At 53.8% G+C, this 19,919-nt stretch overlaps 1 protein-coding gene and 1 pseudogene across 1 annotated transcript; both read left to right on the top strand.

The window, feature by feature from the left end:
• Nucleotides 1–484: 484 nt before the first annotated feature.
• LOC122446170 (polyunsaturated fatty acid lipoxygenase ALOX15B-like) lies at nucleotides 485–10,422 on the top strand. Its single transcript, XM_043476096.1, has 14 exons — nucleotides 485–761; nucleotides 848–1,073; nucleotides 1,365–1,446; nucleotides 4,047–4,169; nucleotides 4,452–4,555; nucleotides 5,801–5,973; nucleotides 6,207–6,353; nucleotides 6,449–6,652; nucleotides 7,673–7,759; nucleotides 7,912–8,081; nucleotides 8,258–8,379; nucleotides 8,477–8,577; nucleotides 8,656–8,826; nucleotides 9,228–10,422. Exons 1-14 carry the CDS (start codon nucleotides 615–617, stop codon nucleotides 9,405–9,407), a joined length of 2,037 nt encoding a protein of 678 aa, XP_043332031.1. The 5' UTR covers nucleotides 485–614; the 3' UTR covers nucleotides 9,408–10,422.
• Nucleotides 10,423–13,925: 3,503 nt separating this feature from the next.
• LOC122446114 lies at nucleotides 13,926–15,684 on the top strand (annotated as a pseudogene).
• Nucleotides 15,685–19,919: the final 4,235 nt, after the last annotated feature.

Below are 19,919 nucleotides of genomic sequence, written 5' to 3'. Positions count from 1 at the left end.
AACAAAAGGTAACAGAATGGGGAACAATGGATAGAACTAGTGGGGATTTAGGCATGGGGAAATGCAACAGGTTGATTTTCTAAGTTATTCTGGATAAAACAAACATTGGCTTTTGCCCCCTCCCCCAAGCTCCATTAAAATAGCAGAAAAATGGATTCCCCCACCCCCCACCCCTGGCCTCTTGCCCCACATACAGGATCTTAGTTTCCTGATCAGGGATCAAACCCGTGTCCCCTGCATTGGAAGTGCCAGTCTTAACCACTGGATCACCAGGGAATTTCTCTGCATAGCTTTTCAAGGCTAAGAAGGCAAAGAAACAAAGAGGTGGACAAACAAACCCGAGCTCCACTGGATCCCAATTCCCTCTGGCCCTGCCCTGCAAACCTCAGTCCCTACACGTCTCAGGGCAGACCAGCCCATACTGCTTGCCTATCGCCCTGCCTCTCAGCTCCGCCCTCTCTGCCCTGAGCCCGGGGGTTGCTTTTTGAGGCGGCGATAGGCCCCACCGGAACTCAGAGTTGCCTGGCCAGGGTGCGGAGGTGCGTATCCCTGGGGGTGAGTGACTGGGCTCTGCAGTCCGACCAGCAGGAGAGAGTCAGACTCCGGCTGTCACCATGGCCAAGTTCAGGGTGAGGGTATCCACCGGAGAGGCCTTGGGGGCCGGCACGTGGGACAAAATGTCTGTCAGCATCGTGGGGACCCGAGGAGAGACCCCCCCACTGCCCCTGGACCATCTCGGCAAAGAGTTTAACGCGGGCGCCGTGAGTGCTCGGGAGGTAGGGGTGCGGGCGGAGGATGGAGCAGGAGGGACGACCCTCTAGGATACTAAAACGTCTCTTCCCCACAGGAGGAGGACTTCGAGGTGACGCCCCCCCAGGACGTGGGCCGGGTGCTGCTGGTGCGCGTCCACAAGGCGCCCCTCGCGCGATCCCGGCCCCTCGCGCCCTCGGCCGGGGACGCCTGGTTCTGCCGCTGGCTCCAGCTCACGCCGCCGCACGGGGCCGCGCCGCTATGCTTCCCCTGCTACCAGTGGCTGGAGGGCGAGGGGAGCCTGCTGCTGCGGGAGGGGACAGGTGAGGGGCACACAGGAAAGGGGGGGGGGGGCTGGTTTGTTGGGGGAAAGGGCAAGGGAGGACCGGAGAGATGAACCGGAGTCGCCAAGGCGGAGGGACAGGGGCACGGGGTTGAGCGGGGGCGGGGAGAGGAGGTTGAGGGGAGGGGGAGGTGCAGTCTAGAGTGGGAGAAGCCATCCTTCTGCGGGCGAGGGACCTGGCAAGGGGTAGATCAAGTGGAAGGGGGAGTGGCTGAGGCCAGGGGTCAGGGGGGTTTCTCTGCCCTCCTCACCTGCTCCTCTCCTCCCACAGCGAAGATCTCCTGGGAAGATCACCACCCCACGCTCCAGCAACAGCGCAGGGAGGAGCTGCAGGCCAGGCGGGAGGCCTACGGGTGAGGAGGGGGCTTCTGTGTGGAGAGGGGTTGGAGATAGGTTGCCTGTGCGGACCAGGGTCAGCCCTTTCCCGCTGCTGATGGTGTGGTGGGAAGTCTCCATCTGGTCCTCTGTCCTTTCCAATCACAGCATCACCAGGAACTCCTTAGAAATGATACTGAGAACCTCCTCAGACCTCCCGAATCAGATATGGGGGGAAGGGCGGCAATACTGGTGTTTTTTCATGAAAGTATGGTTGATGTATAATATTATATTAGTTTGGGGTATATAGCATAGTGATTCAGGTTGTTTCTAGATTATATTCCACTATAGGTTATTACAGGACTTCCCAGATGGCTCAGATGGTAAAGAATCTGCCCGCAGTGCGGGAGATCTAGGGTCGATCCCGGGTTGGGAAGATCCCCTGAAGAAGGGAAAGGTATTCTTGCCTGGAGAATCCCATGGACAGAGGAGCCTGGTGGGCTACAGTCTACAGGGTCACAAAGAGTTGGACACGACTGAACAACTAAACACACACAGGCACACAGGTTATTACAAGGTTCCGGGCATAATTCTTTGTGTGATATAGTAAATCTTTGTTGCCAACAATATTGTATTAAGGAGATTTCCAGGTGATTCATGCCCACTAAACCTTGAAAACCTCCTGCTCTCAATTGCCTTAATCTTGCTGACACCTTTCTTCCCCTGGGGCTTTTTCAAACATTAACATGTTCTGTGTCCTGGAAGTAGGGGCAGAACCAGAAATATGCCACCCCAACCCCCAGGAAACTCATCCTTCAGGGTGGGCAAGGGGTGGGAGGGGGCTCTTTCTCTGCTCTGGGCTCAACATTGTTGGAGGTCAGCTGGGATAGCTGAGTCCTAGAGGCCCCCTGGCAGAAAGTGGAGGGCTGCAGAAGGGACTGGGGCCTCTGGGGTCTCCTGAGGCAGAAAGCCAGGGACCCCACTCAGGAGCAGGTTTTCAAAAGGTCATGATCTGGCCAACTGGGCTGTGTCTGAAGCCCGGGCTGCAGGCTTTTGCTTCACGTCTCTGGGGGCACAGCAGCTGCAGGCTCATTTGGCTCCTGGTACTTCCACATGTGTTGTGAATTATATCCCTGAGAAAACCATGAGGCCCAATCTGCCAGCAACGGCCCCAGCTGAGGGAACAGATGGAGAGGGCTGTGTCCGTGGAGTGAAGAAGCGCTTTCTTCCTTTCTTGGCAAAACAAAGACACAGGAGTCAGGAGATGCAGGGCCAACCTCAGTGCCGGGCAGAAGATGTGAAAGGTTAGGCAAATTCTTTAAGCTTTTTAATCCTTATTTTCTCCTGCAAAAGAAGCTAAGAATACCAGTCTGATCTGTGATTTTAGGAAGAACAAATGAGAAAATGGTTATGAATGCAGCTTGTCAGCTGCTAAGCCCTGCACAAATGTATAGACTGTTGTTCATAATGTCCCTAGGTTACCTCTGCTCCCGGTGGCTACACCTTCAATACTCAGAGCAAGGTCTCAGATCCACAGAGTCAGCATCACCTGGGAGCTAGTTAGAAATGCAGGGTCTTGGGCCCACCCATCCCAGACCTCCTAAATGAGAATCTGCATTTTAATTCCCTGGGCGAATTAAATTTTTGTACATTGAAGTTTGAAAAGCAGGGTTTGGCCACCACTTGGTGGCAGTGTACTTTAATTGCAAATTGTTCTTTGAAGGTGCCTGTTTGAACCCAAGGCAATGATTGAATGAACTAAAGAATGAACAAGGGAAGGAATGAAAGGACGACTGGCTGGGGTCAACTCAGCTTTGCAGGGTCATGATTTTACCATTTCACCCAAAGATCTCAGGCTGTGTTGCTGCTGGATAAAGGGATTTAGAGATGCTTTAGGGCAGACCAGAGGAAATTTCTAGGCTCCCTTAAGCTACAGAGGCTGAAGTGTCTCTCCATGGGATGCCTGCCAAACGCAACTGATGCCTTCACACACTCCCACCTTCAGGACAGCGTCCCCTCTGCAATGCATCTCTGTTGGTCAGGAGTTTTGCAAAAACAAAAACAGACTCCAACTAGCAGACAGAAAAAAAAAAAAAAAAGGAATGTGTCAACAGGTCACAGAGATATTCACAGAAGTGAGGGCTGGAAGCGTAGCCAAATCTCAGGGGCCAGAAACAAGGTGACTCTCCTCCCTGTCTCTGGAGCCCCCAAATGCTTCTCTCTCCTTCACTTTTCTCTCTGCAGAACAGCTTTCTTTATTCCCAGGCCACATAATGGGAAATGGCTGTAACTAGCAGTCCTGATGTTTACATGTTATAACCCAGATAGCCAGAGAGAGGGAGATGTCCCCAGATCCAGCCCCAATGGCCAGTTCCCCAGGAAGGATTCTGATTGGCCCCTCTCTGGCCAGGTGCCCAACCCTGGACCAATGAATGGATCAGGGGAGGAGTCTTCCGGGGAACATGGCAGCTCCCCCTGCAGCCTTGAGGGTGGAGGGAAAAGGCAGAGCCCAGAAAGACTCCTGCTTGTGGAAAGGGGCTGGCCCTGACCAGGGCCTTGAAGAGTCTGCCACCCCCTATCTCTCGTCAGTGGGTTCCCTGAGGCTTCTTGCTGACTGCCTTCTGGCTCTTCCCTCCAGCTGGAAGACTTACATCCCAGGCTGGCCTCGGTGCCTCAACGAGGAGACTGTAAAAAACCTGAACCTCAACATCAAATACTCTGTGGCCAAGAACACCACCTTCTACCTGCGGGGCGGCTCTGCGTGAGGACAAACCCCCTCTCCTGTCCATGGGTCTCAGATGCCCTAGGACCCCTGCCTTCTGCCCTCCCCACCATCAGGAATATGGGTCACATGACCCCCCTCCCCCAGGGCAAGGCCTCTACTCACCACCTATTCCCACAGGGTGATGGCAGCCTTGGGGCCGTGACTGCCTTGGGCCCCAGAAGCTAGTTTGGAATCCCAGGAAGGATAAGCCTAGACAACAGGGGAGGGTCTCCCAGGGCCTCTTGCCTCCCCCACCCCACCCCTCACATCTTCTGGCAGGTTGGCTGAGCTGAAACTCAAAGGGCTGCTGGACCGCAAGGGACTCTGGAAGAGTCTGCAGGAAATGAGACGGGTGTTCAACTTCCGGAAGACTCCAGCTGTGGGTGAGGGCTGCAGACCTCTTCCCTGGGGCATCAGCTCTCCCTATCAGGAGTCTCAGAAAACCAAGCCCCAGTCCACTGTGTGATCCTCACTGAGCCTTACTTTCTCCCCAGACGCAAAAGAAGATGTGTACTGGGGGCATCTCTGACCTTCTAATGCCTTTTAATCCATCAGACACTTGTTGGCTACTACACACCAGACAGTGTCTTAGGGGCTGTGGACACAGTTCTTGTCCCCCCAGAGCTTCCAGTTGAGCAGGCAAAAAGCAAAGTAGGCTCAAAAGTAAATCAAGAGGTTCACTTGTGAAGCCTGCACATCGCGGCTCCAGTGAGAGTGTGTAAGGGGCAGCTGGCTTGGTCCAGCTAGGGAGTGACCCACAGAGGTGACTTTAGGCTGAGTCAAAACTTGAGACCTCAAAGTTGCATAGGTGTCAACAGTGCTGGGCATGGTGTAAGGGAAGCAGAGGGTGCTTCAGGTTCAGGGGGTGACGCAGGTGAAGGCCCTGAAAATGGAAGGAGCAGAGACCTCCTAGGGGCAGAAGATGCTGCTGTGGCCAAAGAGTATTGATCCAGGGCAGGAAGACAGGAGGCGAAGCAGGGGAGGTGTCTAGGCCCCCAGCTGTGCAGAACTGCGGAGGCCATGGTAGGAGCTCAGACCTTTCCTATATGCAGTGGGAAGTTTCAACCAGCTGCCTGTTGGGGAATGCTGTGGCCAGTTGTGCCATAGGGGATGGGCTGTCTAGACAGCAGTGGGAGCAGGACAGGACATGAGGCTTTGGTCGTGGTCAGCAGAAGATGGAAACCTCAGCAAGGCAGTGACGACACAGAGTGGCTGGGAGGACCAGGAGCTACTGAGGGTGGAGAATGGACGGGACTTGATGGGAGGAGGATGGGGGGAGCTGCTCTGCCCCAGGTGATCTGGTGGATGGAGGTGCCATTCCTGGGAAGCCAGGCAATGGGGCGGGGCCCGGGCTGGAGCCGGAACCCATGTTCAGCCTCGGATGTGCTGTGTTTGAGTCACAGAGGTGGGGATGGCAGGGAGATGGTAGGCCAGGTGGGCTGGGAGCTAAGATATGCTGCTTGGGTGAACTGAAGCCAAGGGGTCAGAGGAGGTCACCCTGAGAAAGGTACAGAGCGAGAAGAGAGGGGCCCACAGGACGGACCCAAGAGAAGCTCCACCATGGTGCCCAGGGGCAGTCCCCCGGGGGCTGGGGTGACCAGTCCCATCTCCCCTGCCCCTCCCCACAGAATACGTGTTTGAGCACTGGCAGGAGGACGCCTTCTTCGCCTACCAGTTCCTGAATGGCCTCAACCCCGTCCTGATCCGACGCTGTCACTACCTCCCCAAGAACTTCCCTGTCACCGATGCCATGGTGGCCCCAGTGTTGGGCCCTGGAACAAGCCTACAGGCCGAGCTGGAGGTGAGGGGCAGGGGGTCCTGGCCCTGCACACCCCCATCTCAGTCCTTCAGGCCCATCCCCTACCGAAAAGGAACCATATTCACATTGGTTAAGGACCTACGGTGCACGATGTGCCAAGAACACCCTCTCCTGTGTACACTCTACTCCTAGCCCCGTATCCTCTTCCGCATTCCCATACTCCCCACCTGCAAAAAGCCAGATGGCAGCCCAGGCTCCCCTGCTCTCTCCTGCAGAAGGGGTCTCTGTTCCTGGTGGATCACGGCCTCCTTGCTGGTGTCCGCACCAATGTCATCAATGGGAGGCCTCAGTTCTCCACGGCCCCAATGACCCTGCTATACCAGCGCCCCGGCCGTGGGCCCCTGCTGCCGCTCGCCATCCAGGTCAGCAGCCAGCAGGTGGCAGGGCAGGGGTGGGGAGTGGTCTGAGAGGTGGGCAGACACTCAAGGCTGCCTCTCCCCACCGGCCCATCCTACAGCTCAGCCAGACCCCCGGGCCCAACAGCCCTGTCTTTCTGCCCAGTGATGACAAGTGGGACTGGTTGCTGGCCAAGACGTGGGTGCGCAATGCCGAGTTCTCCATCCACGAGGCCCTCACACACCTGTTACAGGCACACCTGGTGCCCGAGGTCTTCGCCCTAGCTACGCTGCGCCAGCTGCCCCACTGCCACCCCCTCTTCAAGGTCAGTGGCTCAGCAAGATGGCCCAGACTGTGCCCTAAGCCTGCACGTCCCCACACCTGGGCCTGCCCCTCGGGGTGCCTCATCCGTGCAGCCTGTCCCCACATGGCCCTGTCCTTCCAGGCCAGGATGCTAAGCCCCCATCCTGCCTCAGTAGCAACTCCCTGCACAACTGCCCCAAGGGGCTGCTTTCTGGCAAGTCCTAAGCTGGGGTGAGATGATGGGGCTGGGGATAGAGGAAGGACCACATGTGACAGCAGATTGTACCCCAGAGAGATTCCCTTCTAGGAGAGCTCAATCCAACAGCTGTCACAGGAGCCCAGCTCCTAGGGAAGGAGAGACCTGAGGTAGACAGATGCCAAAGTGAGAACATGGCCAGCAGGTTTTCTGCAGATTGATGCAGAGATGGGAAGCCATGAGAGAGAGGCCCATGTCTCTAAGGCGGGCTTTGCTAAGTCATCAGATGGCCCAGATTCATCCCCTCCAGGGGCCTGGAGCATCTCCTCTGTCAGTGTGATGGGTCCACAGCTGCTGGGACTTTCTGATTCTTCCTTAGACAGCCTCCTAGATCCTGGATGCAGGCTCTACCCTGTCCTTTTCAATCCAGGCTGATTCTTTCTGACAATCAGCAGCTCCCAGGGCCTGGTACTCAGTGGTGGGCTCTAGGGAATGTTCCACATTGCCAGGCCCAATTCATGGTGCTTTGCCTACCCAGGGGTCAGAAAATCACAGGATGCTGGAGCCGGAGGGATTCACGGAGCTCATCCAGATGAGCCCTCTCATTTGCCCAGTGATCTGATACCCAAAGAGAGGAACACATATGGTCAAGGTCACAGAAAAGGATGCTGGTGGAACTCAGCCCCCATCACTGGTCCTGGAGCCCTGATCTCTGTCCCAGGCAGCCTCTCTTGTTGCTGTCATCTCTTTCCATGAGTGATTTACAGGGTTGGGTCCCTCTGTGAACCAAGGCATGGGATCAGAGCTGCTCAGGCTTTACCCAGCTCTCTTCTCTGACCCTTACAGCTGCTGATCCCTCACACTCGATATACCTTGCATATCAACACGCTGGGCCGAGAACTGCTCATCGCCCCTGGGCAGGTGGTGGACAGGGTAAGGACTGCTTTAGGGAGAATGGGGGTGGGCTAGTCCTTCAGTATGAAGACTCTTGAGATCCTGGGGTGGGAGTGGCCCTGTCTCCCCAAACAGTATTACCTCCTGCTTCTGGGGCAAGGGCTGTGGTAACCAGGAGTCCAATCTCCAAGTCCACAGGCCTTGGCATTGGAGGGTTCTCTGAGCTGATACAGAAGAACATGGAACAGCTGAACTATTCTGCCCTGTGTCTGCCTGATGATATCCGGGCCCGAGGAGTTGAAGACATCCCAGACTACTACTACCGGGATGATGGGATGCAGATCTGGGGTGCAGTGGAGCGGTAAGGGATTCAGCCCCAGAGAGCTTCAGCCTTGGGGGCAGGGAGGAAGAAGGAAGGCCCATGGAGGCGCCCAGCAGGAGGAGGGATGGACATTAACAGCACCAGGACTGGGCAGGGGCGCTTCTCAGAGAGGGTTGGGGTTGACAGCTGGGACAGCAACCCCATGTACCTTGCAGCTTTGTCTCCGAAATGATCGACATCTACTACCCGAGTGATGAGTCTGTCCGCAATGACAGTGAACTCCAGGCCTGGGTATGGGAGATCTTCTCCGAGGGCTTCCTAGGCCGGGAGAGCTCAGGTAGGGGGACCTCAGTTCTTAGGTCCTACCCTCAGACCTCTGCAGCATTGTCCTCAGGACCCTTACAGCCCCATTCCCAGCCCAGCTCTCCCTGCAGGTCTACCCTCCACCCTGGGGACGCGGGAAGCCCTGATACAGTACGTCACCATGGTGATATTCAACTGTTCCGCCAAGCATTCGGCTGTCAGTGCGGGGCAGGTGAGAAGGGTCAATGTCGGGGGCAGGATTGGGGAGGAGGATGGGCTCCTCACCTCACTCTGCCCTCTTGCCTGTCAGTATGACTTTGGTGCCTGGATGCCCAACCTGCCACCCACCATGCAGCTGCCACCGCCCACCTCCAAAGGCCAGGCCAGGCTGGAGGGGTTCTTAGCCACTCTCCCACCAGTCAATGCCACGTGTGATGTGGTCACTGCCCTCTGGCTGCTGAGCAAGGAGCCTGGAGACCGAGTGAGTGTGGAGCTGGGAACCCAGCTGGGCCAGCCCTGGGGTAAGGGAGGCAATGCTGTTTACCCTTCCTGACCCAGATCCCACTCTACTGTCACACACCCCACGGAGCCTTCCCAGGGGGACACATGGTCACTGGACATCTCACAAGGAGGGCCAAATGAGATGATGCAGAGTCACCCTTCGCTGCAAGGGAAACGCGTGATACGTTCCAGGGTGGCTGGGCCCTTTGACTTGAGCCTTCATCCTCAGAGCTGCCCACGGTTATCGTCACCATTTAGGGGAAGGTGGCTCAATCAGAGGCTGCTTCAGGTCCCCCGGGGTGGAGGGCTAAGGCGGGTCGCAGCTGCATAGCAGCCCCTTCACACCCCACCCCCCCCCCCCGCCTTGTGTTTGGTTCCCAGCGGCCCCTGGGCACCTACCCGGATGAGCACTTCATTGAGGAGGCCCCGCGCCGGAGCATCACTGCCTTCCAGAGCCGCCTCGCTGAGATCTCGCGAGACATCCAAGAGCGAAACCGCGGCCTGGCGCTACCCTACCCCTACCTGGACCCTCCCCTCATCGAGAATAGTGTCTCCATCTAACTGCCCTGGGGAACAGGGCCCCATGGGGAATTGCTCTAGGCTACCTGCCGCCCAGAGAAAAGGACTCCCCAGAAAATCAGGCCCCCCATGCCTCTCCTGGGACACCCCAGCCTGGTATAACTCACCCCCCAACACACACATGGCGAAACAGAAACAAAGCAAAAACATAAAACCCCAGAGAACATAACCTCATTGGACTGCACCACTATGCCTTTTGAAAATTCTAAGCCTCAAAGTTCCTGCACACCTGCAGCCCCCTGGAGGGGTGCCATGGGGGGAACACAGTCCTGCCCCTGGTCCCACTGACCACAGCTGACTGGAACCAGTGGTCACCTGACTCAAGGCCAGCCCTCCTCTAGACTATCCGCCTGAAAACTGCCAGAGAAGATGATAGTGACCTGTGGTCACAGCTTTAAAATGAACAACCCACTGAGAAAGAGCCACAGGAAACAAGGCAGGAGGACATATTGCCCAGGACAAGCAGGCAGTGCCCACATCCGCTTTCTAAAAAAACATGACCCAAAGTTGGACAAAAGCCTTGCATATTATAAAACAATTTCCACTTCTGGAGACTTAGGCGATATTATATAATTCATCATACGTTGCCTACAGAATTCTAACATTTCATATACATTCTGTTTTTCTTTTTTCTTGTTCTGACTCAATGAACATCCGTTAAGGCCAAAAATGTGTCCCCTTGAATTCACCTGATGATTTCCCTCCCTGTCTCATAGTGTAGGCAGTAGAGCTCTGGTTTTTTCAGTTTCACTGATTTTTATAAAACGCTGTAGACAGATACAATACATATTTGAATAATTGCACAAACATGGACACTGAAATAAATAGAACAATGCTTCAGAAAGGGGAAGGCTGCCCAGCTCACAGCACTGGAACTGTTCATTCTTTATTGAGATTCAGTGCAGCCCCAAATGATTCAGAGATACAGCTGTCAAGCTTCTTTTGTTTAAAACAATTCCTGCAAACTCAAGCAATAAAGGAATTTATGAAAAAGAAACTGAGTGTTTTGAGGGACTGAAGAATGGGTTAAACACAGTAGGAGTTAAACTCAGTCAGGAAGGACCGAAACTGGAAACTCTGGGCACAAGAACCAGCAGACATTGTCCTCAGGCCCTGCCACATTGTCCTCAGGCAATGTCGTCAGGATGACGAAGCTCCTCCTACTTTTTGTCCTTGGCTCAATATTCAAATTCCATGAGGGAGAATCTGTGCTCAACAAATATCTCAGCTACTTCCCAGCGTTTCCCAGCCTACCTTTCAGTTAGGTTGTAGTCACATGACTGATTCTGGCCAATGGACTGTGAGAGGAGTGATGTAGGAGGGACGTCCAAGATGAAGCTGGCATGCCTCCTCCATCCTTCACTTGCCCTTGAGGCTACCATGGAGGCATGTTTCAGAACTCCTGAGCCCTGTCCTTCCCTCTGTCACTAGACTGTAAGCTCTCAAGGACAGGGTTCATAACTGCTCCCCACATTGTAGGTGCTCAGGAGGTGTTGAATGGAGGAATACACACATGATTCCTAAAACCCTCCAGTGTCCTTTTTCATTTACCTGTGTGTCTTCTCAACTAGACCATGAATTTCTGGAAGGTGGGAGTCATGGAAAGGGAAAAGAGGAAGAATTGTAGGGTGGAAGGTCCCAAAAGCTGAGGGGGAGTCCAGCTTACCTCCTGCCACTCCTTGTCTAGTATTCCAAAATAGGGTGGAGTGAGTCACCAGAGATTGTCGTTGTTCAGTCACTCACTCATATCCGACTCTGTGACCCCACAGACTGCAGCACACCAGGATTCCCTGTCCTTCACTATCGCCTGGAGTTTGCTAAAATTCAAGTCCATTGAGTCAGTGATGCCATCCAACCACCTCATCCTCTGTCTCCCTCTTCTCCTCCTGCCCTCAATCTTTCCCAGCATCAGGGTTTTTCCCAGTGAGTCAGTTGTTCTTATCAGGTGTCCAAAGTACTGGAGTTTCAGCTTCAGCATCAGTCCCTCCAATGAATATTCAGGGTTGATTTCCTTTAGGATTGACTGGTTTGATCTCCTTGCTGTCCACGGGACTCTCAAGAGTCTTTTTTTCAGCATAACAACTCAAAAGCATCAATTCTTTGGCACTCAGCCTTCTTTATAGTCCAGCTCTCACATCCGTACATGACTACTGGAAAAACCATAGCTTTGACTATACGGATCTTTGAATACACTGTCTAGATTTGTCATAGCTTTTCTTCCAAGGAGCAAGCATCTTTTAATTTTGTGGCTGCAATCACTGTCCACAGTGATTTTGGAGCCCAAGAAAATAAAATCTGTCACTGTTTTCACCCCCCCCCCCGCCACCTATTTGTCATGAAGTGATAATAATTTTTTGAATGTTGAGTTTTAAGGATAGAGAAGGATAAAGCCCTGGGTAGGTAGAGGTAGAAACAGATGCAACACTATAAAACATTAGCACAGAAGGAGGATAATGAGACAGTACAGACACAAGGGTTGTGGGACATAAAAAGTAAAGGCAAGGAACCAAATGTGTGGGTGGGTGTGAGAGGTCAAGGGTCACGGGTGTGAAGCCACAGGGCCCTGGTGAAACAGTTGACAGTGTAGCTTTGGAGGAGAACTCTTGGAAGTCTCAAACTTCAAAATCTAATGTTTATAAGATGTTCTATGCAATATTGCTTATAATAGGAAAAAACTTTTAGAAATTTAGGAAATAATCCGACTAAGAAAAATAATGTAGTTGGTAACAAATTCAATCCTCAAATGCTGACACAGAAAAAACATCCATGATATATTGCTATGTAGGTGGAAAATTACTTGCACAATGATTATCGTAGTATGATCTCTCTGATGTTAAAAACAAACAAAAACCAACAACAAAAAAAACCAACCTAAGGTTGTGGGATCGCACAGCAGAGCCATGATGAGGCATAAGGGAATGGGGACTTTACGTTGAGAGTGAAGGCGGGGAACGGGCTGGGGGAAATCCCAGAAAAAGAGATCTATTTGATTGCCTGATATACCCATAGGAACAGCCTTATTAAGAAAAAAAAAATATATATATATATATATCTCCATGGGACTTCCCTGGTGGCACAGTGGATAAGAATCCATCTGCCAGTGCAGGAGACACAAGTTCAATCCCTGGTCCAGGAAAATCCCACATGCTGCAGAGCAACTAAGCCCAGGTACCACAACTACTGAGCCTGCGCTCTAGAGCCCACAAGCCACAACTACTGAGTCCACATGCCATAACTACTGAAGCCCAAGCTCCCGAAAGCCTGTGCTCTGCAACAAGAGAAGCCACCACAATGAGAAGCCCAAGCACAGCCGCGAAGAGTAGCCCCTGCTCTCAGCAACTAGAGAAAGCCTGCGCGCTGAAGACTCAGTGCAGCCAAAAATAAATAAATCTCTAAAAAGAAAAAAATATCCAAAACTGATCAACAGGACAACTGCCGGTCCTTTCAAGGATAGTTTTCTAGAAGAATGTATCATTGCTTGATTTTGCTAGTCTATGTAAAGTTCACATAACTTGTGTCTGGTAGAGAGGCAAATGATTTCTGTCCAGTAAAATAAAAGAATCCCAAAGGAGGTAGTTTATCACTGTGTAGGAGAGTAGCTAGTTTGGTATCTCACTCGGCAATTTTATATTTAACATCCTTTATAAAATTGCCTGCAAATAGCAGCTCCTCAACTGCTCGTGGAACCAGCATTACCACTTTGATGAGTTGAATGACTGTGCCATTCAGCTTTGCTTTGTGTTCACTCTGATTTGTATGAATCGTGCTTTTAATTTTTTTGAAACGTACTTTGACAGGCTGGAGGGAGGGGCTGGACGTCCCATCCTTGCAGTGCCTAGAGCCTGCGTCCTTTCTTTCAGTGCCGGGTCCTCTTCCAGCCTCTGCCCCACCTTTGTGCGCCCCTGCTGTCTCCCCTATCCATATTCGACTTCCTGGAGGCCTGGGATCACTACCCAGGGAGGATGCAACAGATCACGCCCCTACTGAGAAAGCTCTGAGGATAGGCACCTGACCACAGGCGCAGAACTGGAGAGAGGGCCTGGCTGGCGGCGGAAGGACACGGGGTGGTTTTGTGCTATAAGGCCAGTGGTTATGTCCCTTCCCCCCACGGGCTAGGCATTCTGGCTTAACAAATTAGCTGGACTGTCCAGTGGCAAAGGTGTGGACACGGAGGAGGCGGAGTTACCTGGAGTAACCTTAAGCAGACCCCCTTGCAGGGAGGCAGAGCCCCTTAGACAGCAAGAGGAGCTAAGGTTAGACTACGGGCTGCCGGACCGGGCCTGGGCGGCGGAGAGGTGCTGGGTGGGCTTCGGGGTCGCAGCTCCAGGGGAGAATCCTGGCAGGGCACAAGCCACGGGGCCCCAGCCTGGCACATGGGGCCTCGCGGAACCGCCCGCCCCACCTCCCACGACTCTCCACCCCTCCTCCATCCTCTCCCTCCTACAGCCAGCCAATCCTGCCTGGTTCCCTGCGGCACTTCGGACCCCTAGACGGCAAGTCATGAGCAAGTACACTGTGAGTGTGGCCACCAGCTCTCTCCTGGGCTCGGGGACCTGGGACAGAGTGTCGGTCAGCCTGGATGGGACCCCAGACGAGAGCTCCCGCTTGAGGCTGGACGGCTTCGGGAAGGACTTCCGTCAAGACGCAATGAGTGCGGTGCTGGCCGAGACACCCTCGCACTCAAACCCCCATGGACTTCGAGGTGATTCCGCCCCAGGACGTGGGCCCGGTGCTGCTGGTGCGCGTGCACAAGGCGCCCCCAGCACTGCCAGGGCCCCTCCCGCCCTCTGCCGCTGGCTCCAGCTCATGCTGCCCGGGGGCGCGCCCCTCCGCTTTCACTGCTACCAGTGGCTGGAGGGCGAGGGCAGCCAGGTGCTGCGGGAGGGACAGGTGAGTAGGGGACGGGCTGGGGCCTTCCCACTGAGGGAGGCTAATGCGGGTAGTGGGCCAGAGAGGGCACCTGTGCGCTGGTGTGGCCACTGGTGGGAGGAGGGGAAGGTGGAGGAGGGGAGACCATCTGGGGGTGACAGTAGGGTCCTCTGGGAAGGAGGAGTAATGGTTGGGAGAAATGATACTGACTCGAGAACAGAGCTGGTGGAGGAACCAGTGGTGGGGAGGAACCAGTGGTTCTGACAAGAGTATCAGGTAGGGGGGTGGGTGTAATGAGTGGAGGAGGGTGGGCCTGGTGGGAAGAGACCAGACTGTGAAGTGGAGGGAAAGGGTGGAAAGAAAGTGCAAGTGCAAGTCACTCAGTCATGTCCGACTCTTTGTGACCCCAGGCCAGAATACTGGAGTGGGTAGCTGTTCCCTTCTCCAGGGGATCTTCCCAACACAGGGATTGAACCCAGGTCAGCTGAGCCACACGGGAAGCAAGGGAAAGGTTGGGGAGGCAGGCAACCGGGGCCACACAGAAGAAGGGCTTGAAAATGGTCAGCACGCCCTGCTCTTTTCTCCAGCTCTGTTCTTTGCCCCCCTCCCCATTGGCCTCAGCTGTTGAGCTGGGGTCAGTGACTGGGAGGGAGCAGGCTGCAGTTTGCTGAGGCGCGGTCTGCCTGGGATGGAGGGGCTTCTTCACCCTCCGGGTAGAGGTAAAAGAGACAGGGAGGCCAGAGGCTGACTGATGCTCCAGACCAGAGTTGCCCCACCCCAGGTCTGAGGAAAGGAGGGGGAGAGGCTGGGGTGCTGAGGATTGGGGCCAAGTTCCCCTCTTATTTTCCCCCTCCCAACCATAGTCGTCTGGCAGGACAGCCACCCTCTGCTCTGTGCCCAGAGCCAGGCAGAGATTATGGCGAGGCAGCAGAAATACCGATGAGCAGTTCAAGGAGACTTCAGGCTGGCTGTCCCTAGGATCCCCACTTCTTAGTTTTTGGCTAACAGGGGGACCACTTGCTCCTGTTTGCTGAGGTCAGCTGAGCCTCAGATCTGACCCCCTCCACCCCTACAACAGCACACATGTGAGGAGCTCCAAGTCTTGGGACAGCCCTCTGCCCACCTCATCATGCCTGAGCTTCCTGTCCCAAAGTTCTCCATTGTACAACCAGGCCCAGGAGCCCATCCCCTGTTATACTTTCCAGCCCCGAGGGGTGTGTTCCAGCCACCAGCATCTCACTCCCATCTCCACCTCTGCCCGTTACAGGTGGACTGAGTTTTTCCCAGTGGTGGGGATACCACTGGGATACCCCACTGCCTGGATGCTGAAAACCTCAAGGAGCTTGATCTCAGCCTGCGCTACTCAGTCACCAAAGAAGTGGATCAGAAAGGCTGCATCCTCTCCCTGTGAGCCTGCCTGCCCCACCCAACACCTTCCCCGTTGCAGCCCCTCCCTCAGGGTGGACTAAGGCCCACTGTTCTTGGAGCCATTCTCACCCGTCAGGGCTTCAGCAAGAATGACCAGGAAGTAACTTCTAAAAACCCTCCTTCTTTGTTAATACAAGTACAAACACTTTCCTGCTATCTGCTCTATCTTCGCCATTTCTGAAAGCGTGCAGCCTCTGCCCTGTGGGTCTGCTTGCTGGTCATCGCCCTCCTCTGACTTTGTAACTAAATCTTCAAACTGTCCCCAACAGTTAGTTGTTCTGAACACTTGGAAACATGCATCTCATGAATATCCTCAGCCATCAGGAAAAAACACCTGAAGCAGAAAGACTTTTTCCTTTCAAATTGCCATCTAATTTTCGGAGGCTTTGTGCCTTGCATGCAGGCTTGAAAACCAGGCTAAGTCGAAGGATTTAGGAGTTTCCACTCCCCAATATCTGTCTTTTCCTGGGTGCACTATGGGTCCAAACTATACATGTGGAACCTCAGTTCAAAAACCACTGAACCAAAAAAAAAAAGCCATGGGTGATCCTTGGGGGTCCCGTGGCTAAGACTTCACATTCCCAATGCAGGTGGCCCGGGTTTCATCCTTGGTCAGGGAACTAGATCTCATATGATGAAACTAAGAGTTTGCGTGCTGAAATGAAGCTTGAAGACGCCGCGTGCCACAACTAAGATCCAATGCAGCCCGATAAATAAATAACCATTTAAAAAAACTAGCACTGTTGCCACACCCCAAGATGATGAAAACTCTCTTTCTCAATGATCGTTCTAGTTTAACAAATTAGCCAGACTGTTCCAGGGCAAAGGTGCAGGAGAATCAGTCGTTGTCCTGGTGAGTTTTAATTTTAACAGGGAATTAAAACCCCTCATAGTTCAGAAGCCAAAACAGAATGGGCTTGGACACTGCTGTTGTCCAGCATTCCTCACTCTTCTGACTTTCTCAAATTCTACTCAAATCCCAAATGCTGTCAGTGTATATCAGAGTACCTGAGGTTCCCCCAGAAATGGGTGGGGCTGAAAGAGTGGGTAACTCCTTTTGAATTTGACTCCAAATTCTGATCCCTTGTTTTCTGAGAAACCACTCGCTAGTGATGTCATCCATCTAGCTGGGGCAGGAGAAAGGGAGCATCCTGAATTGATGGTGCTGGAAGCTGGAGATCTGGGTCCTGGGAGCAGTGGCAGTGCTGGAGGAAGGGGACTTGGGTCCTTGGTCTCCAGGGCTACCCTCTGCACACCCACCTCCTGCAGAGTATGTGTTTCAGCCCTGGAAAGAGGACACCTTCTTTGCCTACTAGTTCCTGAATGGCCTCAACCCGGTCCCGATCCGACACTGTCACCACCTCTCCAAGAACTTCCCTGTCACTGATGCCATGGTGGCTCCCGTGCTGGGCCCCAGGACCAGTCTTCAGGCTGAGCTAGAGGTGAGGAGTGCAGGGGGTCCAGGCAACCTTCCCTCCCCTCTGGGTGTCTTCAGAAGCCCAGATGCCCTGGCTCTCAGCCACCCAGATCCCTTCTCTTCCACCCAGCCCCGACCACCCTTCACCCTCTCCCACTCCTTTCCCGGCTAGCTCAGCCACCGCTTTAAGTCAATGTCTCCTGCTCGTCCCTGGAGGGAGGTGTGTTATTCTTCAAGGGCGAAGATGGAGCGGGCAGGGCTCCGTGTAGAATGCTCTCTCCTGGTGCTTTTCCTGGCTCCCTGCATTTGGCGGGACCTCACCATTCAGAAAATTGTTTCTCATGGTTTCTGAGGATGCCCTGCAGCTGGTGAACAAAGTGCTCCTCAGAGTGGCCGTCTCCTCCAACTCTGGGCTACCAGGAGAGTGGAGCCCTCACCCCTGAGGATGCCTCCTGTCTGAAGGTGCCATCCCCCAGCCAGGCTCCCTCTCTCCCTGTCTGTCCTTGAAGTTTGGGGCTGGCCACAGCAGAAGCACCTCCAATATTCAGGCAGAAATCTCTCTCTTTTTTTGGCCCTGGGCTAGAATACCCCACTGGCTCCAAGGAATAAGATTAAAAAGTGATGGTGAAGTCACTCAGTCATGTCCAACTCTTTGCAATCCTATGGGCTATAACTTGCCAGGCTTCTCCATCCATGGGATTTTCCAGGCAAGAACAGTGGAGTGGGTTGCCATTTCCTTGTCCAGGGGATCTTCCCGACCCAGGGATTCAGCCCAAGTCTCCCACATTGCAGGCAGGCCACCACTTCCAGTTAAATTGGGGCTTCCCTGGTAGCTCAGCTGGTAAAGAATCTGCCTGCAATGCAGGAGACCCTGGTTCGATTCTTGGGTCTGGAGAAGGGATAGGCTACCCCACCGGTATTCTTGGGCTTCCCTGGTGGCTCAGATGCTAAGAATCTGCCTGCAATGTGGGAGGCCTGGGTTTGATCACTTGATCAGGAAGATCCCCTGGAGGAGGGCATGGCAACCCATGCCCTTGCCTGGAGAATCCCCATGGACAGAGGAGCCTGGTGGGCTACAGTCCATGGGGTCACAAAGAGTTGGACACGGCTGAGAGACTAAGCATAACCCAGCACACCAGTTAAATACATGGGAGTGCCCCTACCCCGCGCTGCCTCCCTCAGGCTCCCAGGACTGCCCCCGTCTAGCCCTCTTCCCCATCCTCTCCTCCCCAGCCCCTCCCAGCCCCTGCCCCACACAACCAGGAAGCTGCATGACTCTGTGCTGGTCCCAGGAGCCCTCAACTGGGCTTTCCTACGTGTGCCAGCAAGGTGGCCTTTGATCATTTTACCTCTCAGCAGTGTTTCCTCTCTTGTAGTGGATGTGATCACATGCAGGAAACACTCCTCTGGAGTTTACTGCGTGCCCAGGACTGTTCTCAGTACTTCACCAGCATTAACTCATTAAATTCTCAGAGCAACCCAATGAGAAAGATTATGATCATCAACTTTATTTTACAGATAAGGAACCTGAATCACAAGGAGGTTAATTAACTTTCCTGGGGACACTCGGCTAGTAAGGGAGCTGACCATGTGATCTGGCCCCATGGGCAGGGTGACAGGTCACACTTCCTGCACCCAGTTTCTGCCTGACACCCACCCGCCTCCCCTATACCCCCAATTCCAGCTCTCCCAAACATCTGGCCCAGACAGCCCCATCTTTGAGCCCAGCAACTCACCTGAGAACTAATTCCTGGCCAAGACCTGAGTGCGACATGCAGAGTTCCTGATGCACGAAATGAACACACATCTGCTTCGAACCCACTATCTGATGGAAACCTTTGCTCTGGACATGCTACGGCAGCCGCCCATGTGCCACCCCATCTTCAAGGTAAGCGACCCCGCCTCTCAGTGTCCAGAGCTGCCTCATGTAACCTCAGACTCGTTCTTCCCAGCTGCTCATTCCTCATCTCCGCTGCATTTCCACATCAACCTTTATGGCTGCACTAGGCTCTTTGCACCAGGAAAGTTCAGCTGACCAGGTCAGGCCTGGGATTCTGGTGGTCAGCAGAGAGAGCCAGGAAGGGGCCAAGGCTGGTCCTGAGTCCCTTGCTCCCAGAAGCTGTGGACTGTCTGCTCATTACAGATAATGTCAGTGGGACGGCTGGGCAGCCTGGAACTGATGGCCAAAGAGCTGGAAACTCTCACCTACCACTCCCTCTGCCCTACCAACTGGCTGACCTTGAGGTTCAGGATCTTGCCAACTACTATTACTGAGACAACGAGCTCTGCATCTGGGCAGCCATAGAGAGGTGAATCTCCCCGGACCCTGAGGGCTCCACACCTCACCCTTGGCTCCATCTGTCTTGGTTTGTTCTTTGACTTCTTCTCATCTTCTCCGACACACTGCTGTCTTGCAGTCCTTTCCTGCCTCCACTTCCTTCCTAGCTGTGTGACCTTAGGCAAGTCAGTTAACCTGTTTGTGTCTGAGAAACACTGGGCTGGATGAAGCACAAGCTGGAATCAAGATTGCTGGGCTAGATGAAGCACAGCTGGAATCAAGATTGCTGGGCTGGATGAAGCACAGCTGGAATCAAGATTGCTGGGAGAAATATCAATAACCTCAGATACGCAGATGACACCACCCTTATGGCAGAAAGTGAAGAAGAACTAAAGAGCCTCTTGATGAAAGTGAAAGAGAAGAGTGAAAATGTTGGCTTAAAACTCAACATTCAGAAAACTAAGATCATGGCATCTAGTCCCATCACTTCATGGAAAATAGA

This window comes from Cervus canadensis, chromosome 1, assembly GCF_019320065.1.
Source record: "Cervus canadensis isolate Bull #8, Minnesota chromosome 1, ASM1932006v1, whole genome shotgun sequence".
Classification (NCBI taxonomy): Eukaryota; Metazoa; Chordata; class Mammalia; order Artiodactyla; family Cervidae; genus Cervus; species Cervus canadensis.
Note: the sequence above shows the minus strand (reverse complement) of the source record. Positions and strands in the feature narration are given on the sequence as shown.